Source organism: Melospiza melodia, chromosome 1 (assembly GCF_035770615.1).
Source record: "Melospiza melodia melodia isolate bMelMel2 chromosome 1, bMelMel2.pri, whole genome shotgun sequence".
Classification (NCBI taxonomy): Eukaryota; Metazoa; Chordata; class Aves; order Passeriformes; family Passerellidae; genus Melospiza; species Melospiza melodia.
Window position 1 is genome coordinate 102323194 of NC_086194.1, and position 27783 is coordinate 102350976.

At 37.7% G+C, this 27783-nt stretch overlaps 1 protein-coding gene across 5 annotated transcripts in view; it reads left to right on the plus strand.

Moving 5' to 3' along the window:
- Positions 1-27783, plus strand: part of SEMA5A (semaphorin 5A) — a 314341-nt gene that overhangs the window by 74812 nt on the left and 211746 nt on the right. For all 5 annotated transcript variants that reach the window (XM_063162897.1, XM_063162890.1, XM_063162903.1 and 2 more), the window contains 2 exons: positions 6439-6530; positions 24208-24406. In XM_063162897.1, the coding sequence (XP_063018967.1) occupies positions 24274-24406 (133 nt within the window). In that variant the 5' untranslated portion in view covers positions 6439-6530; positions 24208-24273. The remainder of the gene's footprint in view (positions 1-6438; positions 6531-24207; positions 24407-27783) is intronic.

Sequence of the window (27783 nt, forward strand, 5' to 3'; positions counted from 1 at the left end):
CTGAGTTGGATTTTCCTCTTCAGACTATCATCTTGGATTCTCCCAGACTACATACCACTGCTTTATTTTTTTCTTTCTGTGTAGCAGTGCATGCTATAAGCAATAGTGAGTGTAATACTTTCTGCATTGTTAGGCAGTGAACATTATCAGCAGCTGCAATATTCAGGAGTAGCCTTTTTGTTGTTATTTGGCATCTGCAGTACCTACATGAATCTGTGCAGTCCTATTTTTCCAAAAGGCAGCTGGGCTTTCTGACTGAGAGAACACAACCATAAAGGTTTCCTGTAATTGTTGCTATCCTCAGGAGTTCAGTCTTAATTGGAGCTGCCGAGTTTCCAGTGCAGTTCACTGAGATGTATAAAGACTTGTATTTATTTAAAGAACATGGGTTATACTAAAAGATGTCTTCACATTTTATAATGGTGAGATGGGGTCAGATCAAGGTTCTCAAAAATATACCACAAATCATTTCCTGAGTGAGAACTGTAATCCAGGTCTCATAACCCCAAGCTTCATCCTTGGTCTGCTACCAACCAGATGTCCCTGAATTAATTATGCTACAGAAAACATATCAACTGGTATCCTGCAGTACAGCAAATGTATTTCAGAATAGTAAATAAAATCTAGGACTTCCCTGGGGCTTGAACTATTTTTTTCTCTAGGTGTCTGTCATCTAAGCTTTATTTGAATTTTTTAAAATTGAAATGAAAAGGTTCACTGGCTTTTGCCAAAGGTCAGAGTAAACATTATTTTTATGGTTATATATGTAAAGATGCATTTACTAAGGACTGATCTTCCATGATACCCATAGTTTTGGTTTTACCTTTTCTTAGCTTACTTGCTGCTTTTGGAAAATAAAGGAGCCATGTACTGGTTAATGAAAGAAAGAAAGCAGCTGTTTCATGCAGACTACAGATTACACAGAATTCAGTTTTGATGTTTTTTTGCAAATCTTTATAGATTTTGGAACACATGATGATCAATGAAATTTAAGATTTACATGCTAACATCAGCTACCAGCATGTCACTTAAATCAGAGAATCAGTTAAGACATGAAATTACTTGGAAGAATTCCAGAAAAGGAATGACGTTTTATTCCAAGAACAGTTGTGCTCCTGTCTGGGTGGGTGGATGCTGGAGACTATTTATCTTACAGGTGAAAATGGTAGAAGAGGTAGAAGCTGTATGGTGTTGCATATTGGGGAAGAAAGGAGATTTCTTAAGAAGACTATTGGATGGTATCCTTCTGCAATATTAAAATGCATGTGCGCACAAACACACAAAACCAAACCAAAATGAACAAAAAAACTCCAAACCAAACGCAATACATCTATTGAGTTTCATCTAAAGACACCCAAAAGTGCTAGAAACATTTATTTTTTTTATCTAAGTCATGTAGAGTACACACAGAAACAAATTTTGATACGTATGCTACAGTGTTCAGTAATTGTTTTCTTTGACTTGCATTATGAAGTTGATTTCTCTGGTCATGACACTCCTGGCCTTTTATGTCCTCAGTACTAACACTGTTTGGCTGAATGGTACTAAAAAGTGTTATTCTTGTCAGTATCCTGGAAAGTCTGCCTGGATCATCAAACCAGTGAAATTCAGGTTCAGAAAAAAACATGTAAAAGTTTGAAGACATGTAGGCAGCAAATACCAGTGGCAACAGAGCACTATAGACTTCAGTAATAGATAGAGAAGCCCAAGGATAAATGGCATCATGCTCAAGAATAAAGATTTTCAGAAGTTATGCTGTCAAACTCAAGGAGATTAGAGTTGTATCAGAAGTGATTTATTATGAATAAAATTACTCAGTTGTGTAATTTGAAGCAAGTTGGATAAAGGCCATGTTTTCCCTGCTCTTTGAAGTCTTCATGAAAAACATTACTTCAGTGGGAGCAAGACCACAATAATTTCTCTTTTATTACTGTTTTTCTCCATCTCTACCATTTTAAACAAGGTAGTACTGTTTGTTCTGTCAGAAGTCTTTATAATGTACTATACTTTAAAAATGACTGTTTTGGGATCATGGTGGGGTTTTTGGAAGAACTAAGTGCTGCTGCTCTTGGACTATAAATCTGTGGTGGTTGGTTAAAAGGCTAAATGAACATTAACAGGTCTAGTCACTTTGACCTCAGTGGAGTTAAAACAAGTAGCAGGGCAAGTTCAGTGGCTTTAAGTGAGTTATTATTAGTCAAATCCCTGCAAAACCAGATAAATGTTATGTCATTCTGTTTTGTAACTTTCATCCAGAGAACTCTGGCTGACTGGTGACTTCACATATTCTTGTCTGTGCTTTCCTGCTAGCAATATGATTCCTGTCCTGGCACTCCAGTCTCTGCATTTCTTCTGTTTTGGCCTAAAGGAGTCTGTTCTGGTTATTTTGACTTTACCATGCCTGTGGAGTCAGCCTGACAAAGTCAGGATGAGTCACATGTACTGTTCATGAGGTTTGCATGTGCCTCTGTGTGTGTGTGTGCAGATGTCCACAGGTGTTAATGCCTGGGAGCTTGTGCTCAGCAAGGTGAGAACAAAGCTGGAACTTAAGAGAATCCAGGTACTGCTCCTGTTTTGATTGGATGTAATTTCTGAGATGAACCAGGAAACACATGTGTCAGACCTGGAAGTTTCTCAGACCTGCACGTGAAGCAGGAGCAGATGCAGCACTCTGTACACTGAGCTTCGGCTTTGCAGTGTCTGTTTGCAGGTGTCTGTCTGTTTGGGATGCGTTTGTATGGGCTGGTTCTGTGGTCTCAAGCAGAGGTGGCTGGGGCATGTTCAAGGATGTTTTTGATTTTTAATTTGTTCTGCTTTCCTTGCTCCTAAAAATCCCTACGTTTATTTTATTTTGTTTTTATTCTGCCCAATATTGTGATTTGGAAAGCATGTAAACAAAATGCAGATTTATAAGAGGACTATTCCTATTTCTGTCATGTTTCTTATGCCTAGATTCTGCTCAATAATTGCCATCTTTCTATGTGCGTTCTTTAGTCAAGAAAATTAGCTGGATTTAATGAGCTATTTTTCCTTATGCACGGACCTCTTCAGCATGAAGAGAGAAAGAGAAGTAGTAATATTTGCTAACATACATCATAAAGAGAAATGTTAGTATTTGTAGAAGGAACACAAGGTAGTGGATTGCAACCATTCATCCTTTACTGAATCCTGAAAGTAAGATATATTTGCATAATGCAGGCATGTTTTGGAGGAGGATAAGAGGAAGGAAAATATTTTTATCCTTTTATTCTTACTCTTGTTTTCCTCTCCTTTTCTCAGTTTTGGTACCTTTTCAGTTTTGACAAGATTTTCTTTGTCAGATATCAACAAAAGCAAAGAATGTGTTCAGTGGTATTTTAATTAGTAAGTGAAGTTTACTTCATATATGTTCAGTTCTCCTGTGCATAGATGGTGAGAACACTGAAGTCTGGAAAAGCCCCATCTACCTGGTGTCCCTAACACTTCTACTTTAACCTCACTGACATCATCCACAGTCACTTGGAGCAGCTTCCTCAACTCAGGTTGTCAACTTTGTGGAGTAAAAGCCAAGGCTGGCTGGTGAAATGATGTGGAGCCGGCATGTTCTTATCCCACTCAGTGTCCTTTTTTGTCTTGTGAGGTGAGCAGGGGTTGTCATTAGGTGTTGTGTGAAGATCCTGGGTGGCTGGGCAAGCTCCCAGGTGTCTGGGTGAGGCGAGGCTCTGCTGTGGCACTGAGCAGTGCCGTGCAGCTGCAGCAGAAGTGGGAAGCCTGGGCATGCAGATGAGCCACGGTGTCTAGACATGCTGTGATTGTTTCTTTGCTCAGTTCCATGTGGAGCCAAATATCTCTTCAGGTGTAGCAGACAGAGGTGAGCCCAGTGCCTGCACCCATGTAAGAGCAAAGGTGGTTTGCAGAAGTCCCCTTGCTGCCCCATTCTTTTAAATTAGTGGGTTTCTGGGAAATAAAATGTACCATGGCTGAATTCCTCTCTTGTGTACCTGTGTTTGTCATTGAGAGTGGGTACAACAGCTGTTTGGGAAGTGAGTTTGTCTGTTGCTTTTCCTGACCATTTTCATAGAAGTTTTTGCATTAGACTGAAACTGATCATCCATTCTAAGAGACATTTTTAAAGGAAAGAGTGCGAGACAGAGGCATGAAGCAAAGCCACTCTAACCTTTTTACTTTAGCAACTGATGCTAAACCAAAGCAAAAGTAAACTAAAACATGATTGCATACCTTCCAGTAAAATTGATGGGTTTTTTTTTGTTTTTTTTTTTTTTTTTTTAGTTAGACTTCTAATTTTGGTGGCTTTATTTACAGTTTCTGTAAGACTGGTTTGGTGTGGGCTGTGTAGACCGAGTTAGCCTAATTTTAGCTTAAATAAGCGAATACTCAGGCTGGTTTCTGGTGTTATCCTACCCACAGCATGTACTGTATTGTGCTTGATGAGAGTGCTTCCACAGTCACAGGAGCTGCAGAGTTGCCATATGAAGAAGTGTAAGAGGAGCAAGACATGAATCTGTAGAAATCAAAGTTTTACATAGTTTTACATATTAGTTTTTGTGTGTGTGTATATTTTCCCTAAATCAATAAGATGGATTCATACCCTGCTTTCCAGTTTTGTTTATGTAGTTAAGATTAGAATAAAAGTAACCTTGTTCAAGCTTTTATTTTGATTAAATAAAATCTGATATGTTTATGTAGGAATAAGAATCATGAAGTGAGCAGGTTCAGGTGCTTATAGAAAGCACTAGTAGTGTTAGGCTTGTTTAGAAAAATTGAGGTATACGGCCTTCTTTGTAATGTTTCAAAGTGTAATAATTCAGCTGCTCATTCTGGTGTAGTGAGTGCATACATAAATCACTAGCACACTGCATCTTGGAGATGGGTTGCTTGTAGTTGTCTGTAGAACTTGCTGCAGAGTAACAGTTCTAATTAATTACTTGACAGACTGAATGTCTCAGAGTAGTTTGTCATCAACATGCGCTGGTGACGGGTAGTTTGAGTGCTGAGGTGTTTGAGTATTCTCTGGTACATAGTAGTATAAAAAGCAGAATTTGGTCCTCTTCCAAGTTTTAAATTTGTCCTTGCCTTTCTGAAAAGTGGGAGGCAAAGAAAAGGTGATGCAATGTCTTGTTGAAAATATAAGCTTCTCCTACTACCTTGGACTATGAAATTGAAAGTGACTTTCTATACTTCAGTTTTGCTTGATCCCTGTGCCTTGGAGAACACCATCTAAATCTGGTTTTGGCAACTTCTACAGCAGAGACATCACAGAATTTCACGGAGGGGTCTGTATATGTGCACATATGATATAAATGATATGATAAAATTTTTAATTTAGGATAAAATATGTAAATTGTAATCTGAAGTACTTGATGATAGGGAGAGTGGGATTCTTGAGAAATTTTGATGTGGTAAACATAAATCTGAATCTTTGTTGGCCAGTCTGGAGAATTCTTCTTGTTTGTATGAGGTTTCCAAACATTTCTATGGTTATGCATTTGGCAGGCTTCCTGAGACTTTCATAGGTCAGGAAAGCATTGGAAAAAAATCACAAACACTTCCAGTCATCTAGTACAGTCATTTCATATAAGTGAGTAAGCAGAGTGGAACAATGACTCCTTTTTTGCCTCACGTCTCTGTTTAGGTTCAAGGGTGAGCTGTTGATTGCTGGTGTATTTGTTCTGATCTGTAGACGTTCTCAGTCGAGGAAACGAATGCTTTAATTGGACAGAGGACTACTGTTTTTTCTTGTGAAGTGCCTTTTTCTTGAGGTGCTGAGAGCAGGAAACTGCTATGGGATTCCTGTCTTGCTGTTTCAAGTAGAGATAGCACTTGATTGATTAGCAGTACTTTTTTTGGTTTAATAAATAAAAAAGCAAGATAATTTTTTGAATATTTATCTTGTATTTGTCATTCCTACAAGATGGGTTAATGTCTTGAAATGTCCTTAATGATGCATCTCTCTCTTGAAAATGCTTTTTGTATTGTTTTGAGATATTAGAGAGTAACTATGTTTTTCTTTTGAACTTTGTTTTATGGAAAGGTGGAAGAATACTGAAGTTTTACCCACCTGAATTTTGTTATGGATTTTATTCAGGGACAAATTTAAGTCTGTGTATTAGACATGTTTAATTTTAGTGGTATTAAGGCACCAAGGCAAAATATAGAGTAAGGATTTTTCTCAAATTCATGTCTCATGCATTTTGGTAATTCTGCAGCAAATATTCCTCTTCTGATTCTCATCCCAGGCTGCCGGGTATTTTAAAAAATGATTTTTTTTCTCTCTCTTTCCTTTTGGTTCTTCTTCACATTGTGTAGTTAAAGTGCCTAACGTTTCTAATTTATTGACTTGAGAGACATGTTTTATGTCTGCAATAAATGTCTGAGAATTGCTGATGAGCTGCCTCCTCAATACCTATTATCTCTCTTCTGTGTTCCCTTAACTCCTAGGAGCCTCCAAGGTAGACCCAGGACCCCACTTTGGCTCTGCACAAACGCTGAAGAGAGGCAGTACATGATTACAGAGGGATGGTGACTAAAAGGTGGGTAAGAGACTGTATTTTGTTCAGTCAGTAGATGATAATGTCGTGGAGAGATGATGTCTGGAAGAAAGACTTGTGATGTGACTTTGTAGACCATTGCAGTTGTTCTGCCTTTCTCTTTTCCCTAAGCTAAGGAAATCCGACAAATGGAAATGGGAGGAATGAAAGAAAAAGAACCTGCAATTCTGCTGTCTTCTTACCTCTCTTGAATTATGCTCAACCTCAAAAAGGGAAACTATGTAAAAATGGGGATGCTTGTTTAGAGTGGCACTGAAAGAGTGATGTGTTTGAAGGTCACTATTTCAAGATGCTGTTTTGGAGGCTCCACACAAACACTTAACCATCAGTCTAAAAATGTCTGAGGAAAAGGAAGCCTGTATAGCTAAATGACCAGGTGGAGGAGACTATTAAAAGCAAGAGGATGTCTTAAAAAAAGCTGTGTGTATGTTCAAAGAAGGAAATTAAACCAAAACATTCCCCTATCAGGCTAAGCAGAAAGTTAATGAATGCTTTTTTCAACCACACCAAGAGCAGGAGGCCAGCTGGAGACTCTGTGTGGCCTGTGTGTAATGACTCTATGGCAGGAATGATCCAAGATAAAGCCATGGCAGAAAACTGAGTAATTCTTGTGTGTATGTGCTCACCACTGAAAAGTTCGAGGTGGTTCCTGTTTTGGAAACCTTCTTTGGTTAGGAGAAACCCTCTTAGATTTAGGAGATTGCCTTTCTGGGATTAATTTACTGTTCTCAGTTTAGCAGGTCCAGATGTAGTCTGCCCAGTTTTTTTTTACGAATGGTAGAATGAAATAGACCAGCTTCTGACTGTGGTATGCAGCCCTTTGCTTTTAAGTGTCTCACCAGTTGAATACTTGAAGATGTCTAATTTCATACCACGTTTCAGAAAACAGTCATGTGGACTCAGAGAGTCTAAAAACCAGTGGGTCACCTGTTTAAACTGAGTGGATTAATTAAAAAAATTAGATTAGAATCTCTGTTTTAGAAAGAGCATTGAGTATTACGGTGGAGATACTGAGAAAGGATTGATTTCTGTGAATAAAAGCCCAATTAAGAGGATGTTTAAGACCTGATGAACTGGTTAATATAAGCCTTCACCTACTTGAAGGATGTTTAGAAAGATGATGGAGCCAATGTTCCTAGCTGTTACAAGGCTTTCTAAGGGTTCCTCAGGGGTGAAGAGATAGACGAGAATCTGGACTTCATGATCAGAAGGCTGGATTTATTAATTTATGATATATAATACATTATGACTATACTAAAAGGAATAGAGAGAAAAGTTGAGAAGCTGCTATGCTAAGAATAGAATAGAAATGAATAACAAAGAAGCTCTCTCTTATTCTGTCCTCGAGAGAGCTTGGTCATTGATTGGCCCTTAATTGTACACAAGCAACATGGACCAATCACAGGTGCATCCTATTGCATTTCACAGCAGCAGACAACCATTGCTTGCATTCTCTTTCTGGGGCCTCAGCTTCCCAGAAGAAGGAAAAATCCTAAAGAAAGGATTTTTATGAAAGGAGGCCGGGACACCTAGTTGTAGCAAACCAATAGCAGGAGGTCAACATACACAGATTGCAAATTGAAATGTTCTGATTGGACATTGTAGGTAAATATTTTTCTGTAGGAGTGTAGTGCAGCACTGAATAAAGCATGGGTTTGAGGTGGGGGTGGCACCTCTCTGAGTAGAGCTTTCGAGTCTTAGTTGTACAGTGCTATGGTTGACCTGATCTTGTGTGGCTTTTAATGGCTGGCCAGATTGTCTGACTGGAGGACTCCCAGAGATCTTCTGTAGCCGGTGTTTTTGTGATTTGCAGTCAAATCACAGAAATGGCCTGTGGTCTTTGAAGGGGACAGCTGGCATGCAGGTGACAGACATCATTGGATGTATTGCTCTACTTAAATGATGAAAACTTATTTCCTGTTGAAAGTTCTCTTGAAAATTTTTTAAAGGAACTAAACAGGCACAAGTTAAGGAGGAGGACTGTGTTATTAACTTATTAACTGTTTTAATAATTGTTTAAATGGTAAGGAAAAAAGCTTCAGGGGAAAAATTTGTTGGAAATCACCGATGGATTCCCATAGATACCTCTGTGAGTGCCCGCGGATATTTTCATATTTATAAGTGACTTGGGACAAAAGTGTGGTGACGAGGTTTATTTCTGAAACTAAGTTTTATGGAACAAAAGAAGGTAAAAAAATAAAAGGGGCAGACTGAAACAAACACAAAAGAACCATGTAAAGCCAAATGGCCATTAAAATTATGGAAGAAATTCAGGATCAGTAATGTTAAAGTATTTTGAGTTAGCTTGAGGTCTTGGGACTATAAGCAGCATTTATTGAAAAAAATCACCTCTATATTTTAGGAGCAATTGGGAAGGAAATTTATATCAGAAATTACTCTAAAATGAGAGAAATTGAAATATTAGACCACTTTCTAAATCTGTGAAGTGTTTTGTCTTAAAGATGGTGTGCTGTCCTGGTCTCCTTATCTCAGAACAAGTGAAGTAGAATAGGAAAAGTTTCAGAGAAAGGCAACAAAAATGAAGAAGGGCAGCAGGATGCAGAAGATATCAATGGAACAGTATTCTATGCAAGAGCAACTAACTAGATGAGAGTTTCCAGACTGGAAAAGAGATAATAACCAGGTCTTAATGCTAGGTGTTTGTAAAATTATAGGAGCTGTGAGGTGTGTCGATAGGGAAATGAGTACTCAGTGCCACCTAATTTTATATTAGAAGAGAGATGAGCTGAAACAGACAGGAAACAGTTTTAAAGTTAGGAAAAGAAATGTTTTGTTTGGGGATTTTTTTTTTTTGCATAATGTGTAAGTTCTGAAATTCCTTGCCACAACATGCAGTGTGTGCTGCATGGTTATAAAGAGCTTTTGAACAAATATGGAAAAGGAGGTGGAAGAAAATAATAATAATAAAAAAGATAAACAAAGGTACTATCCCCAGGTAAGAAAGTTACTGAGCTGCAAATTAGGGAAAGTATGAAGTGTTTTGGGGAGAGTGGAAGAGAATTTTTGCATGTGGCTGCTCTAGACATCTGCTCTTAGCTGCTTCTGAAGGCAGAGTAGTAGGTCAGGCTGGATGTTTTGTCTGAGTTGGTTTTGTCATTTCTGTTGGGCTAAACAGCCAGCCTGACCCACTGTGGTGGTTCTTCAATGCTGTTTTATAAACAGTAAGGTTGCAGGGTGCAGTCCCAGAAGGGAACTCTGTTACTAACACTATTTTAAAAAATGCTAAGCTGTTATGTAATTTGAGGTTTCCCACAGAGCTTGGAGCCTTTCCCCTCATTTTAAGATAAATCCTTTTAATCTTGTTTTGGCACTTGATAAATTACAATTAAATTTGTTTTAATATGTTCAAGCTGTTTCTTTGAGAGTTCAATTCTTAGTCAAAAAATCTCAGTTTTCTGTTTACCCTGTTCTCTGTACAGTCTGTAGTGCCTGTCAGGGAGCGAGGAATTGCCAGAACACCTTTTCTCCATCTGTGAGTTCTAGTGAGACCCATTTTGGTGTAGAGACAGTAAACTTCAAGCGGAGAGACAGCAAGATGAAATGACAAAGCCTAAAGGAAGTACAAAGAGAAGGAGAAACCGCTGATAGATTTGGAGATACTTTTGTGCTTGGGAATTAACTTGAGGAGCAAAGTGTTGGAGTTATATTATCATGATCAAAGGGGAAAGGCTAAAAGTGACAGCATTTCATATGATAGCAGTTTAAATGGCTGGAACAGATCAGGTTACTGGAAGGAAGATGGTCATGGGAGAAAATTAGAGGAAAGTAGGTGAATTGATCTTAAGGAATTGAATGAAAATATGTAAACAAAGTTGAGGAACTACTGAATAAAGTTCTGAAGAGTTAACAGAATTTTAGGAGCTTAGAGAGGAGTGGATACTGGGAATGAAAGCAGCAGTATGCTTAGTTTTCCATCAGTGGTTTATGCATGTGAGATGGATGGATCAATGCAAGTATTGAAGAGTATTACAACTTTCTGTACCAGTATGTGTACTTCCTCTGGGAAGCTTTCCAAGGGGACTTGAAATCAAAAATTTCGGAAGGGGGGGAATTTTTTTTTAATTAGGTCAGAGAGGTTAGTTGCTCTTGGCAAAAATGAATTTTGTTAAAGCAGTAGCAAAAATGAATCTAAAGAAGCTGAAATGGAGACTGAGAATTTCTAAGTAACATGGCCAAGACTTGCAAAGACAGAAATGATACGAAAATTTCAAATAGTAATGTACAGTCCTGAGGAAAGAGTATTTTTTTTTGCAGGAAGAAGGGATACAAAGGTGTAGGTTAGATATGGATGGATGGATAGGAATTGTAGAATAAGAGCAAGTAAAAGGGAAAGAAGAAGAATTATATGACAGAAGTCATTACGAATTTAAAGTAATGCTTAGGTTAGCCATTTCTCCACCCACCTAATTCTTTCACCTCATCCATTTATGAAGAAAAGTTCTTCTTGGGCTTCTGACTCTTCTGGTGTCTTCCTTGTGGCTCTGTGTGTAGTGATAAGGGTTTCCCTTTGTGGAGGACCTGTGGAATTTTAACAAATGAAGCATAACAATGGAAAGCTCATTAGTAGTAGTAGTTCTTTGTTATAAGAAACCTGCATTGCTTCAAAGCAGCAATAGCAATTTCAGAGTTGAAGGAGCTTCATTTTCTTGTGGGAACTTTGTGCCTGGTGTGTAACATAACATAACAGATCACTGAGCTGCAAACAGCTTTGTACTGGAGTGATGAATTGGGGTGTGCTTGAATCTGCATATGAGGTGAGGTAGGAACAGGGAGGGATGGATGAGGTCATTGTGCCTAATGGAAAACTCTTTGTTTCTTGCTGCAGAAAATGAGACCCTTCCCATTAAAGCCAGTTAAATCTCTGAGATTAATGGCATCTAGAAGCAGGGCTTTAACACCTGGTGTGCAACTAAATGGTCTTTGATTTATAATTTTAATCTCTCTCTTTTTTTCTTATGCTTAAAATTCTAGTTAGGGGTAAAGTTCAGCTTCCCCCTCACTGGCACAACTGCCCTCCTTCAGGTCACACTCCTTGCAATAGAGATGCTACCTTTAATTATTCCAGATACCTCTCATTTGTCTAAAGACTCATGGGATGCTTTCTCTTGTTGTGATGATTGAAAATGTCATAAGAATTTGTAGAAAAGGGCACTGTTTTGAGACCTTTTGAGCTGACTCTGTTGATCCAAGTTTGGTGGATTTATATTTTTTTTTTTCACATGACAGAGATTTTTCTACTCTCAGCCTGTGCATTAAAATATGTATAATCTGTTTGCTCTGGAAGCCCTTTTGGCAACACCGCTGAAGCAGTTTGAATTATTTTTCACTCAGAATTCAGATTGTATCTTTATAAAATGTGGTGAAATCCAGTGCTGGAAAGCATGCAAGATTGACAGCCCTGGAAATTGAAATCCCTGTTAATCCATGTACTAGCTAGCACAGCCTAGCTGGAGCAGACGTTCTATCTTGGCAGCACAGCTCATGGTTAACCTGATGAGATGACCTCTGTTTCAGTTATTTATTGTTTACAGAGCACTGAAGGTTTGCAAAGATTTTTCACAGTAAAAGCAACGTGTTTCAATTTCTGTTTTCAACATCTTTCTACATGGCGTGTTTATTACAGTATAAATACAGGTTCGTGTCTTTTAAAAAAGCAGAGCTATGTACTCTGCCCTAAATTTCTTCTGTAAAAGAGGTGTTTGTGTGTGGCTGTATTATTAGTTATAGAAAGTGGTAGGGCTGTAGTGAAAGAAACAGAATGCATCATGGTGGCATTAGCAGTTTAGAATTTCTGCTGGATTACTCTGCTACTGTTCCATCAGCATCATGGTGGAAGTGGCATGTGACAGGAGAAAGAGATGGCCACGTATGAAAGGATGGGGGGAATTTGTTCCTGTATCCAAATGTGCACCTCAGAGAGAGTCCCATCCTCTTCCTTCCTTCCTCTCTGGGAGGAAGCATGCTGGGGTAGAGCATAGCAAAACATCATGCTAGGAAGTTTGGTATTACTCTTTGGTAAGTTGAGTATCATTCTCATGCTAAATGTCTGTCTTCTCAAGTTACACATTTCCTAACACTGCCAGAAATTGCCAGTTTTTACTTGGCCAGACGTACACAATATATGCAAGTTTCCTTGTTTGATGTGGTTTTGGTGTGGGCTTTTTTGTGTGTCCAATCTCTTTTCTTTTTGCCCCTCTCTAGATCAAATCCTGCATTTTATTATTGCATGAGGTACCCAGTGGAAAGGCATTTCATCCTCAGCATTTTCCCTCTGGGCTCTTTATTTTGAATTCCATCAATGAATTCCATCAATAAATTCCGTAGACCCTTCTCATACCCGTGATACTTGCATGTATTTGCACCGCTGCTGCATAAAGTGACACTTTTCTGCTCTGACTTTTCAACACCACACCCACAGCCAAAGGGAAGGTTTTATTTGTAAAGTATTTTATTGTACTTGTGTTTTACCTTGTGCTATTAGTAGACACCATCTCCAAGGATTCCTTTTCATTTGTTTGTTTAGTTTTTTTTTGTTTTGGTATTCCTTCAAGAGCTTTGATCTTGGACTGTTGTCCTGGAAGTAGATTGAACAACATTTCTGTCTGTAGCAGTGTGCAATTGACATCAATGCAGAGACTTAGTAAATAAAGGAGAAGGACTATAACTGCAAAAAGCTTACAGTAGAAGAGATTGAGACTGTGAGATTTTAATATTTGAGAGCATTTTTAGCCCTACTGTCAGGTGAAGAAAAGAAATAAAAGCAGATGCAGGAAAGGAAATGTAGTGTTTTGGCATTTTATTGGTGTTTACACGTATACCCTCTTCTGCTGATGACAGCATGTTTTGGTTACCTTAAAAAGGAGAGGAACTGGGGTCTGCAGAGACTAGGAGGATGAGGGTGGATGGAGTAGGGGAGCACAAAAATGGGTACAGGCCCTTCTGTATACGTTTTGGGGGCGTGTATATATAATATATATTTTTGGTAGTCTGGGGCAACACTAAGCATATTGGAAACTGCACACCATTCAGCCTTGACATAAAATGAAGGGATGGTCTGGAAGTTTCCCTTTAAGCAGCTGTGGGGGTTTTAGAAAAATTGGATACAAACTAACCAGCCCAAGAAAGCTGAATCTGTGCCTTTATTGTTGGTAAAATCTAAGCAAAGATGCAATCCTCCTATGTGTTTCTATTTAGGGGCTGAAGGTGACCTTGACACATTTGGTCTCTGAAGTGTGGATTCCTCAAAAGGAGCAGTCAGAGCTGTGTTTCAGTGTATGCAATCTGTGCATACATGCTGTATGCTTATAAGATTCCAAAGTGATAAATGAAAAATGATGCCTACAAAGATACCAAAGTGATTTTGTATATGATGGAGACATCAGTGACACTTCATGTAATTTTAGTCTTTGACTCATGAAAGCTGTCAGGCACTGAGAAACCATTGGGATAGATGTCACTAAAGAAATTGAATTTTCACAACATTGTTAGTTTGGGTTTTTTTTTTTTTTTATGGAATAGATTTTTTTTTCCTGAAAGCTTGTAAATGGAAATCATTAAAAAGAGCATCATCATTAAGAATTAGATAAACCATGGAAATTAAAGTAATCTAAATAAAATAAGAGGATTTTTTCAGTCTTGGAAAAATTAGAGTGTATTTATATTATTATTTTTGAGACACAAATACACAGAGCAGGACAGTGTATGCTCTGAAGAAAACCCACAAGAGGCTTTCCTTTATTGAAACAAGTAAGTCAAGAGCCATTCATTCCTCATTTAACTTTCGGCTATTTGACATCTTATTTGTTGTTTCACATTGAGAGCATTACATCAGTAGTATATGATTTCTCTTGTGTCAAGTTTTTACTACTTTTAAACAGACGTAAAAATAGAACTTAAATTTTTAACCATTGTGTTGGAGGAAGAAAATAAAGTTATGATTTATTCTCTTTAGAAGAACTTTTTCTTTCTCTCTCTTTTTTCCTTTTTTTTTTTTTTTTTTGGTGTTGTGATATATTTTAGGATGTAGTAAAAAATAAGCAAGTTTGTATTTACAAGGTTCAGGCATGTGCAGGGATGTTCCTCATATGTGTAAAACCTCGTTATGTGAATATATGGGGTTTTAAGTATAAGAATTGTAGTAATAAAGAATTTGGCCTTTTATTTTTGCAAACTCTGGTTTGGATATTTTAGCTATAAAATGGTCTTTGAAAATCTTTGTGCCTTCTCTTGTTTTTAAATTTACATGGTTTATTTCAGGAAAAGACTTATTAACTTGATATTTCACAGAAACTTTAAAATATCTGTATCTTACTTCAGGATTTAGTGAGTAACTAAAAATGTGGATGAACTTTCAGAAAGACCTAACAGAAACAATTTTTTTTTCCTTCTGGCTTCTTATTCCAGGATCCTGATAGCTTTGTCAGGGTTCTCAATGTTTCTGATTAGCATCTTCAGAAGACAGAACTGATGCAGAGGGGAGCTGTCTGATTTTTCTGTTGCAGTTCTAACTGAATCAGAGATCTATATACAAGGTCTGATACAGAAGAGTGTAATTTGGATTGGTGGAATCCCCTTTGCTTATTGTCATGGGAGTTAATCATGGGATTAGAGGAAACACTGAACAGTGCTTTCGTGTGTGTTGAATCTCTGTAAGTGTGTGGTAAAAATCTTGTTGATGTACAAATTATATAAATCATCATCTTTGCAGTGATAGTGTTAAAGGGCTGCAAAGTGAAGTAGCAGCCTACTTGTCCCTTATGCAATCTGCTCTGGTGGGAGGTGTCTGTGCCTATGGGATGACATGACCAGGTGTCCCTTAAAGATGATCTTTAAGGTCACTTTCAACCAAAACCATTCTGTCATTATCTGATACTAATTGTATATTATCTGTACTGATTTGCATAATCTGTGCAGACTGAACCATTGGATGGTTCAGGCCACCTATCCCATTGGATACCCTATTGCTTATCCAAGAACAGGTGAAAGAATCCAGAGTCTGGGTGAGATACCTGTGTGTTTTGAATGCTTACATTGATAGAAAAGCCACACATAAATGAATAGCTGGGGAACAGGAGTGTTCTGTAGCAGAGATGTGGGATGGGAGCTCTGAGCTGCCTTACATCTCCTTGTCCTTCATATCAGTCTGCTAAACCTGTGAAAGCAGAATATATTGGTTGTTGATAGAAAGAAATAAATCCAAAGCTGGGAATTACATGGGAGTTGAGAGGAGTTCAGAGTCTGAAGTGCATTTGCAGCTGGGGCCATGGGGCTGAGTGGATTTGCCATAAAAGTTGGGCTCTCCTCCACTGTATTTTGGCTGCCTTAGTTGTGCACCACCCTGCATTTGCTGAGAAGTGTTTATTTAATACCCAGTGCCCTTTAAAACTGTACCAAAGAACTTCAGGACTGACCCCACTGCAAGAAGATGAAGTTGCCTTTATTATCTAACTGAAGCAGGCTGTCACAATAGTAATTTCATGACACTTTGGAACTTTTCCAGTAGTTCTTTATGGTAGTAATTGCTTTAATATAATCTTTATTTTGGAAGTTTGCCTAGTATTAATGTGCAGAATACCCACTAATAGTTTTGTTTTAACAGTAAAGTTTTGTCCTTTAGATTGCTGATTCACATTTAAAATGTATTATATAAAGTTTCTATGAGAGCTAAATACCAGGTACTGTCAAGCACTTTTATACAGTGATAAACTAAATGACAGAGAATTTTTTGAAGTTGGATATAATTAAAAAAAAAACCCAGTTATTTGAAGTTGCTGTATCACTGTCTTCCTTCTGGTTTCTCTTTACATCCATGTGCAAATTTTGGCACGATTTTTAGTACAGTTTACAAATATAAAATAGTATGTCCAGATGGCTACAGCAATAATCTGTGATGCGATGATCTTCTTTTTTAATTATTCAACACAAGTGACTCCAATCTCTGTGTTGCCTTTTCCCAATAAATATAGAATGCAACAGCTAAGCTTGCATTACTTTCTTGCCTCTTTTTTTACCTGCTTCAATTAACTTTGCCTTTGCTTGAAACTACTTTTGTACATCTTTCAGATTTGATCTTCTCCCAGTCCTGAACTTTGGCTTTTACTTCAATCAAGCCTTGTTTATAAACGGGGTTTTTGGTGTTTTTTTAGTTTTTTGGACAGCTTTCAAAACACAAGCTTTTGTAATTTAAGAGTCTTTTATATATAATGAAGTTTCAGCGCATTGTTAATGCAAATTAAGTCATAGCTTTGCTTGTAGTTGTGAACCTGGTCCCACATAGATTCTTAATTCTCATTGGTGAAATTTCAAAATTCACTTTCTCTGTGACTGAAAAGCTTGCAGAAAAGCAAGACTCAGACCTTAGCAGGAAATGGAAGCATGGCTGTGCTTGGTTAGAGGGGCATCCAGGCCAGCATCTGGTCTTAGGAGCAGTCAGTACATGGCTCAGGGAAGAGGGTAGGACCACAGCAAGCATTAGTGGGACTTTTCCAGGACATTGCTTCAGTTTCAGGTTAAGAAAGTTCCTGAATTTCACAGTGCAAAATGGGAGTTTCTAGATATTTTATAGCTAGCAATGGGTCTGTTTTCTGAAGGTCTTCTTGACCCCGTTTTGAAACTTCGTAATTTTTTAAAATGAACGGGACCCTGTTATATGGACTCTGTTCTGAACTCCTGTTACTCTCAGCGCTTGAAACTGTATTTCTCCTACAGAACAGATTGTGTTCTATGTCGCTGATGGTGGTGACAGTCTGTTGGGCCCTAAGAAAATGTGTTTGGTTTGTCAATAATAGTACCAACTGGAAAAGGAGCAGGCAAGTGTTGTGTAGAGAGAAAAGAGAAGATGAAATGCATGGCTATATGTGTTGATTCCTTATTTGCTACAGTTTTTCCATCTCCATTTCCTTTTCCTGCCCTAGCTGAAACTTTTGGCCTTTCCTGGATCATTTTTTTTCACTTCATGCCTTTCCCTTGTTAAGCCTCTTCTGTTTCTTCTTTCACTTTTCAGACTTATTTACAAAAATCATTTCCATTTCATTTTTTGCCCATTATTTTGTAAAAGAAAGCTTTGCTGACTTTGTAGTTTGTCTGAGGTGGAGAATCCTTCCTTTTATTGACTTGTTTCTTGTTTCTAAGGATCACAGTTCACATCCACAGTTCACACAGTTCAGTGGATGTTCCAGGCATGGCACGGGGAAAGGCTCTCTCAATGACTGGAACAAGGCACTAGATATGAGTAGAAGGAAACTTAAGTAGGGGTCTGTGTCCTGGGAGGATATCAAAAAGGCTGAGGAGCTAATGGATAGCTAAGGAAAAAAAAAAAAGTATTTAAAAAAAATGTGCTGACATTTTATTGGGGTTTGGGTCTAGTCTGTACTGATTTGACTTTATTCCTAATCCTAAACTGCCTGTGGTTCTTGTCTGCATGGTCTTGCTGGGTTGACCTGTGCTTGCTCAGGGAGCTGAGCTCCACTGGCTCTACACCCCACTGATGAGGCAGAGGAGCCCACCATGTGGTAATTGAGTTCCAAGGTGTTGTTACAAACTCCTGGCTTCACTCAGGCCAGTGTTCTTCAAGCAGTGCTTCCTTTGCTGAAATCACAAATACCAGCTCTGGGAGAAGTGCTGGGGAAATAGCTTTGATGACAGATTCTTGTTTTATGACTTGTCACCCCTAGCTACAGATATTAGCTGTCTTTTGGCAGAATGTCACTATGAATTCAAGGACTGATTTTTGACTGTGCTAGTCAATGACAGCTGATGGCTGTCTGCCTCTTGCAGAACTTAAAATTCATGTCACTGCAGAAATGAATGACAGTATTAAAAAAAAAGTTGAAGGAACTCAGTAATCATTTTCTTAATTGAAGCTGACTCTCACTTTATGCAAATACAAATTAGAATATGCTACTCTGCTGCATAGTAAACAGTCTGCATTGCTGTGTCCAGTGATGACACTTGATGGTGTATGGCTGGATTATTTCACTGAAGAAGATCTGTAGTTTCCAGTCTCATCTCAGTGTTTAGTAGATGATCTTTGAGCTATTGCTCTGATCTAATTGTGTATCTGACTTATATGCAAATTGTTTTTCTAAAGGTATACTGAGTAAGGAAGGTATTTCAAAGTAATTATACTATAAAGAGGTATAGATTTGTGGTTTTTGTGCATTTGACAGTAAATAGTAAATGCTATAGTAAAAACAACTTCCTGAGGGATTTTTTTTTTTTTGCTTTTTCTCTCTTTTTTTTTTTTTTTTTTTTTTTTTTTTTTTTTTTGTAAGAGCCCTCTTTATGCCTCCTTCTGGCCTCCATCCCTTTTTCCTTCTGACCTCCAGGGCTTGTCACTACTGGTGAATTGAAAGCATACACATTGCCTTAGAATTTAGCTAAATTTTTGGTAGGTGTGGTTACAGAGTCTTTTTTATGTATTCTTTTCTCTAACAGTCTTCCTCTCCAATGTTTTGCATTAGTTTGAGGAGTTTGGCTTTAACAAATCAAGAAGAATTACAGAAAGAGGCACTGAGCTAAATTGCAAGGGTATTCATGATGCCCTCTTTCCTGATTTGTCTACATGCTTACTAGTGATACACAACAGTGTAGCCTTTTTTGGTGAAGAGGAAACCAGAATTTTCCCTGTTTTCTTGTCACTTGCAGCAGCAAGCATTCTCTTCTTTTAATAAATTGTAAAAAAGGTACCACTAGCAATACAGTAGACAAACTGGGTATTTTTCATAAAATTTTCATGATCAAAGATTATATAACTATTTTAAAGTGTATGCAGTGGCAATATGGAACAACATCTTTCTTTGTACTCATAATTCTGTTGTCATGAACCCACAGAATGTGCAGTTTGTTTCATTAGTTAAATACTTTTTCCCCAGGCTTGTGCTAGTACAAAAAGGTCATCTGGAGTAGTTACTTCACTACTCCAGATGAGCAATTTTTTTTTCCCAAATCCTCCCTGTTTTGCAAAGATGTGGAGCTAAGTGCCCAGGGAAAGTCGAATGAGTCTCCTGCAACAAATTACATGAGCAGCATCTGCAAGAGTAAACACTGGTGTGCATGTAAAGAAACCCCAGACCTGCTTGTGAATGCCTGTTCTGAACCTGTTCTGAAATTGGCATCTTTTAAACATGCCAAACCCTGCTGTTTGTTCACTTACATTGACATAGGTTCACTTCATCTTTTACTAAAAATGTAGTTTAAACCTGTCACTTATAGAATCAGCAAAGATAATTATTTGAAAGTATCTTTGCTTTGGAACAGCTGCAGCTAGTGTGGCAGCTCTTGCATACAGTGGCTTCTTTTGATTGAACAAAGGAAAATGTAATTTATAATTCAGACGTAAATTGTACTTTCAACGCAGTGTACTTTAAGTGATCTAGAAATATTGACATCCTGATTATTTGACTTCAATATATGACTTCAGTGCCTGGAGGGAATAGTCTTTAAATGAATCTGCTTGGACCTAGCAGTAGCAGTTACCTGCCTTGCATGCTTAGCTGTGCACACTTTTTCTCTTTTTTTGGTTCAGCTGAAACAGAAAATCTTGAATTGCTGGGTTTTTTCTTTATCAATTACTGTAGTTGGAGAAACCAAGGGCTACATTTGTAAAATATAATACCTTTGCCTAATAAGCTTCATTCATCTTTATATTTCTTCTAGGCAAGCTGGATCAAAAGAAAGGGAATGAGGGATAGAGTAAGTGCACAAGACTTTACATACAGGAATAAAATAATATATTGAAATAAATTGCATCTTATAGCACTGCTTATTCTGCTTTCTTTTTCATTTTGCATCTTCAGATTGTTTTGCAAACTTGTAAAATGCAATTTGTTGAAAGTCTGAATAAGGATCTCTGATAAAAAAGTTATGCAAATGACAGGTCAATGTGCGAATATTTGGCAATAGTTAAAAAGCTGGTCATTTTCACTATTTGGATATATGTTTTTGAAGAGTTTTGACCTGACCATTATTGTCATTGTTGAGAGAGATTTACATATGGAAATTATACAGAAGTCAAGGAAACTGGCTGAATCTTTTCATGTTTAGGGTTGTCTTGGCTTTGTCTTGTCTTGTCATATTGCTTCAGGCTACCTATCCCTTCTTGGCATGAGAGCTGCACTTTCAGTAAGGAGAGGGATGATTTCAGGAAAGATTATGTTGTCTGCTTCAAGCCTTCTGACTTGTTGCAGTGCTTCAGGTCTGTGTTCCACAGGCTCACTCTCACAGCTGCTGTCTCGGGCAGCAATGGAGCTGCTGCAGTGCTCCTGGCTCGAGGATGTACAGAAGGGAGCAATCCAGCCAGTGCAAGTTCTGTGGGAAAAGATTCAGTTTTGAAGTCTTTTCTAAGGTTTCTGTTCATCGCTTCATGCTATGGGTGTGTGTTGAAGGTGTATGTTTCTTTGTAGGGGGTTTAATTGTATTTTTTCTGGGGGTTGGGGTTGTATGGGTTTTTTGGTTCGTTGGGGAAGGGTTTTGGTTGGTTGGCTTTCCTTGTTTTGTTTGTGGATCTTTAAAAGATACATTTTTTATTTTTCACGCTAGCAGTGTATTAGGTGCAGTTTCCAGACTCCTTTCTCCTTCTGTGCATACACTACTGTTGTGAAAGGGTAGAAACTTAAAGAACTTGTGATAAGGTTTCTATCTACTGCTTTGATTTACTATTCTTCTGTCAGTTAGGGCCTCTGAAGATTCTCCTCCGAGTTGTTGCAAGTAAGCTTCTCCTCACAGTTCCCTACAATAATGTGTTTAAATTAATACATCAAAAATCATTCATAGACTTAAATTTATAAAATAGTGCAATACACATAAACAGCTAGAGGTTGAGGTAGAGAGTAGTTTAGGCTGTTACTCTTTTTTTCTGAGATATATGGTCAGAAGTGTATTCACACCTTTCTTTTTTCCTCCTCCTTTCTCCTTGTTTTTGGATATTCTAAATGAGAGTGTTCCCTGTCTCAGTTTTTGCCATGTGAGATACATGCAGTGAGAGGAAGGGTTCAGGTATTGAGGAAAAAAGTCTTTGACCCCAAAATTCTTCCACAGCACGACTATAACATGCAAACAACTGTGTCAGAGCCCACCTATGGCATGTAAGTAGTCTGTTGTGAAAGAGAATGCTGTTTGGATTTAGAGGCCAAGGAGAGGTGGTGTTGTGAAGGTATCTTTGTTATTGCTACTGAGTTTTGCTCACAGGGCACAGGTGGGAGAAGTCCTCTTGATACCTGCAGGGTACAAGATATCAGACCTGTTAACATTTACATCTTAGTCCTTACTACTCCCATGAAATTAAGTATCCTTTTTGTAATGGAAACCAAGCCTTCTGTACCTATGTGCATATTTAATATTGGGATGAAGGGTGTTGGTAATTTTCTTTCTTTCTGGAGAAACAGGGTTATCTTTTTGCTGTGTTTGCTGAGTAGAGTAGGTTTTTTTGAAACTTGGCTGGTGTATGGAAGCCTGGTTACATAAAGACCATGGGCTTCATTTGCAGCCAAAGAGACAAAGAAGGCTGAGATTTCAGTGCAAATGTTTCATTTTATTCTTGTTTAATTATTTTCCATTATAGTCATACACTTATGAGTATTTCTTTTAATTTTTTTAATATTATTTCTTTTAATTTTGAGACTTTCAAAATTAAAAGAAATTTTTGCTGTTTTTTTGTTTCTGTTTTTTTTTTTTTTTTTTTTTTTTTTTGTTTTGTTTTTTTCTTTTTTTTTTTTTTTAACATGGAATTACTGTATTCCTAGGTCTTGGGGTACGTGCAAGAAAAACATTTTTTTGAGACCTTATGAAGGTATCAGGCCTTCATTTTGCTTCCTAAATGTACAAACATAATCTTACAGAAATCTGAATTAGAAGTAGCTGTTAGTAGTGTATTTGTATGATCTTTAAGTTAGGAACAGGAACACTACAACCCACATAAACTACTTGAATTTGTGTAAGAATAGTACATCATGCATATAAATGTCAATCTTGCAGAAAATGAACTATAAAACATTGGAACAAGTGCTTTATGCACTACATACATTAGTATCCAGAATTTCTATGACCAGATACTGCCTGTTGTAAGCCATAGCCAATTTGTAGGGCCAGGTTCTTATTGGTAAATGACATCATAAGACACTACTTAGGAAGGTAAGGATATGAATCTAACTGCCTCATAGCTTCACCTCCTTTTTTTTCCAGTAACTTAAGAAAGTTTAGCAAAGAAGCTAAAATTGACTATTAAATTTACTGCTCAGATCTATTATGCCTTTGATCTATTTATTTTAGTTTAAATCAATGAGGATTACAAGTGTCCATGTCTAGGTGGGAAAGATACTAAAGGCAGCAAAATAAGGTGGTAAGAGAAGAGCAGTTAGTCTGATGAAGTCTGTAATGTTAGGGACAAGTGTTTACTATCCATTCTGCCATCTGAATGTAGCTTTTAGAGCACACCACTGTTATTGTGGAGTGTTTTTTCATTACAGCCCTTTGTTTTATGCATTTAGGATGTTTATTTTACGCAAATAGAAAGTTTCCACCTTATTAAACAGCACACTACAATTCAGTGAGATCAAGCATACTAGTACTCAAAATTGCTGATTTTCTTTTCCTGAATGTCTCCATTAATTAGCAGAGTGACATTTCTGCCTTTATGGAGCTGTCTTAAATCTCTGGTCTTCCCTCATGAAAGGCAGTGATGTCTCATTTCTGCGTGTCATCAGCACGCAAGCCTGTGTGACTCTCTAAAGCTGCTAGTGGTGAAGGTTCCTTTTGGGTTGTATGATTAGGTTGTAACTGCTTGGCACATTTTTAGTGAGGAAATGAAAGGAACTGGGTTGGATCTAAAATTATAATGATACTGTACATATTCTATTACTTGTGTAAGGGTGTGGTTATTGGATGTTTCAAAAAACCAGGGAGTTGAACTTCAACTTTTTTCTGATTCAGAACGAAAACCATTACATTGTTCATTGATACCTAAATTTTCCTAGAAAGGGGTCTTCATCATTTGAGTCTGCAATTCACAGCCTTGTCATCAGTCAGGAAATGGATTGGGACTAAGCCAGTGTCAGAAGTAGTGACCCTCATTGCTGTAAAGCAAAAGTGTGTGCCAGAGCATTGAGGTGAATCTTGTCCTACCCCTTTCTGTGCTGTTCCATACAAACTCTACAGATAGGCAAAAAATACATGCTCTAGGGCTGTTGTTCTCTCAAAGTAGTCATTCACGTTAGGTAACAATTCCTCTTCTACCTTGTACTTGCAAGAAGTCAGAGTACTCCTTCGTCTCTGAGGAAAGCAAGGCAAGAAGCAGTGGATCCAAGTGAAGGGAAGAGAGATTTAAGTATGTTTGCTCTATCTAAGAGGATAAAATAAAAAATGTTGAAGAACATTCTTTTCCCCTCATGTTACAAAATAAAAGAGAGGGGGTAATGAACATTGATTTTTTTTTTTTTAATCCTGCTGGGTGATCAATTTTCCTAAATTGGGTAACTGATGATAGGTTTGTGAAGTGATTAGAGGAGCAGCTGACAGTATAATTTTGAGTAGTCAGATGCTGCACAAAAAGGAAACAATGTTGTTTTGTTTTAAACTTCAAGAATTGTCTATTTTTTCCTATGGTTTGCTCTTGTTCTTAAATAAATCTATTTGAATTCTCCAGGTGCTTTTCCCACATGAGTGCAAGAAGAGTAGACAGTTAAAAGAAGTGACTGCTGTGGAGGACAGCATGACCACCATGAGAGGAAGCTGCTTCCTCACACTGCTCTTGGCAGGACTTGGGGTGTTAGGAATACTGGAGTCAACAACAACAGAAGATACCCACTGCCACAGAGCTGAGCACCCAATTATTGCATACAAAGGTAAGATGTAAATGCCAAAAATCTTTTCCAGAAGTAGGCTAAGTATTGTGTAATCACTTCATGGAAACCTCTGCTTTTAATGTAGAATGACATGGGAAAAAAGGTGCATTCAGTGCTGTTGCATAAAAGTCTGGGCTGTATTCTGTGTAAATTAAACACAACTAAGCTTTTAAATTTTATTCAGTGTTTGTAGCTGAATGTGCTGCTTAAAGGTGGGTGGCTAATTTTCCTTTGCGCTTAAAACCAGCCTGTACTGTTACATGGAGTTATTCCTTTCCAAGTGCACAATTCTACATGTGTGCCCTTAATTTCATGAAGGACTGTGTTCAATTGCCTCCCCTTCTTCACTAAGGTGTTAAACAGGATGGGTCCCAGGATCAACCCTTGTGTTGTTCCACTTGTTGGTGGCTCAGGTGGAGTAAGGGGTATTAAACATTTACTCTCCAAATGATAGTTCTTGCTAAACGACAGATGCCTTCTTTGATATCTTAGTGGAGGTATTGAGTCCCTCAGCATCGTCCATTTCTGCTGCCACTAGGTTGGATCTGCCCAAGTTGGAGTTTTTCCCTGTTCAACCTTTCATCCCTGTTCAAACTTCCATTACTATTGGAGCAGTAGAAGCTGTTCCTGTTGTCCTTGACATTCCATGCAAATGGTAACTCCCACTGAACTTTGTGTAACCTGATGTAATCCCTACATGCCCATGTGGCCTTTCTAAATTCCTCCTTGTCCCTGCTTATGCCTGATACAGCCCTTTTTGCATTGGAGCTATGTGAGTTCCTTCTTTCACCAGGGCAGCCTCTTCATACATGTGGTTGTCATCTTGAGTATTGGGGTGGAAGGCTTAGAACAGTCTGAACAAAGCAAAGAATACTTGGAAGATGTTTTCTGTAAAAAACTGAGGCAGTTATAACTTATCTTTTTTTGTTTATTTGAATTGAGAATTTTCCATTACTGTCACAACTTAGAGGGAGTTCCAAATAGTTTCTAGTTATGAGGATGCAGGGATTAAGATGTATTATGTTACACACTGCATTCCTCCTGTTTTTTTAAGAAAGCACATGTGTAAGTTTTTTATTTCAATGAATTAGAATTTATTGAATTTTAATTGGAAAAAGATTTGTTTCCATTCTTTTCATAAACTTTGAGAAAATAATGTTGTGTTTTTTCCAGAAACTATTTTGTTCTGGCACTTTAATGGTTTAATAATAGTAATGGTACCAGCTGTCCTGTTTTTCAATGTGCTGGAGAATGAACTCTGTACCTCAGAACAGCAAACCACCAGTGTATTGTGAAGGAGGGACCTTTATCACTCTTTTATTGATGGGCTAAATAGTGTGAGTTATTCTGATGAAGTACCTGGTTTCCTTAGCATTCATATTGTGGTATAATTTAGTTTAAAATGCTATTTTTATCAGAACACGCATACACAATACTCTAAGTTAAAGTAATTAAAGTAGAACAGTTAAAATTCTGGTACTTAGCTTCTTAATTTCACAAACCAAGAGATCACTGCATGTACTTTTTGGTTTTGTATATGCAACTGTAAAAGAAAATAATTGACACTTATTAGCAGTGCTAAGTTCTAGGAGTTGATTAAAAATGTGTCATTTTATGAATCTAATTCAGCCAATATTTAGGAGGGTTTCTTGAATTTAGGCAGATCCTGCCTTCTAGACCTCTCTTGTTCTCTGTCATATTTAATTTTTAGTGATGTCCTTCCAGTTCTAAGTCATTATGCTAAGGCTTTTTGGGAATAGAGGTCATATTGTTCCAGTTGCACTTTTTGATATAGCCAAAGATAGTGTCACAGTTCAAGTTTACTGAAAAAAACCCAATTTATTTTTACTGTAAATATATGTGGGAAACATAATTATATAGCAACATTAATGGTCAGATCTTTAAAATGAGATCTGGAAAGATTTTGAATGCCAGGGTCCCTCTTGACCTTTATGGTAAAAATACCATTAATTAGTACATATCCATGACATACCTTAGCCTTTATGAACCAACATCTCTTGAAAAATATTCTAACAAGCAGTAGTTCATACTTCACACAATGATCTTCTGGGAGTCCTTAATAACTCTTGAAAAGTACATGTAGAAACACATTTGCAGTGCAGTATACAGCATGTGATAGCTGGGTAAGCTAGTTGGTGTGGGCACACAGCGTTTGATTTGTAGTTGCAGGATGGCCAGTTAGTGGAAAAGAGAAGTTTTGAGACCCCCGGAAAAAGTGCCTTATCTTTGAATCTGTATGTTAGGAATGGCTTAATTGGGATATGAGAATGTAAGGAGAGAGATGTGTGTGAAAAGCCACTCTCTGAATGAGTTGGCAAGTTTCAACCAGCCTTACTGATATCCATGGTCTTCCTGTGGCATTTGCTGACTTTATGAATGCCTATAGGAAAATGCTGTCTGTATCTGTTGGTGTCATTAGTGCTGCTAGATCAACATCAAGTTGAGAAATCAATTTATTACAGTTAAAATCCCATTGAGTGCTGCATTAATGCCCTGGTCTGTAAAGTCATCTTGCAGCAGTGTTAGATCCACCAGAGCTAAATTCTGTGTGGCTGTAGTACTGAAATACTGTGGTTGATGCTGATCATCAACCAAGGCTGAATGCTATTGAGTGGAAAGTGCTTTAGAGCTTGTAAACTCAGTACTAACTTTACAGAGATGTCAACACTTTTATTTTACTTATAACTGATCAAAGCCCTCTTTTTTTGTAGTTTCTGGTATGCCAAAGTAGCAGTGTACTTATTTGATTTGTCTTCCTTTGAGAGGTAAGGTAGATGAAGTATAAACTATTAAATAAAACTAATGGAGTGAGAGTCTGGTGTAGTGTATGGGTGAACAGCTGCAAAAAAAACCTAATAAAAAGACAAAATAGTCCCCAGGAGTTGTCACAGTGAAATATGAAATGAGAGTATATCTCCTGAAAGAGCTTGCTTTCTTTCCCACTGCTCATCAAAAATTGCTCACTTAGGTGATGATTCTGTCAGGCTACCTTGTGTAGAGATGCGTATACTATTTCTAGCACTGATTTTTCCAGCTTGATAGTTTTAGTTGAAGACTGTGATATATCTTCTGATAGGAAATGGCAAGAGTTTCACCCAGTTGAGAACCAGTTGAGAACTTTTGCTCAAGTACTTTGTTAGAGGAAAAAGAAGATGCAGTAGCAGGAGATGCACACACTTTGAAAGGATTTTTGGCATGATCTCAAAGATTTCATTTTGTCTCTCATACACAGTATTAATAACCATGTTATAACAACCATGTTGTTTATCTGCATAATTAATATTAGGACTGAAAAATGCACTTTTTTGCTCTCCCAGAATCTCTAAGAAGGGCTACAATAGATCAGAAAATGTTAG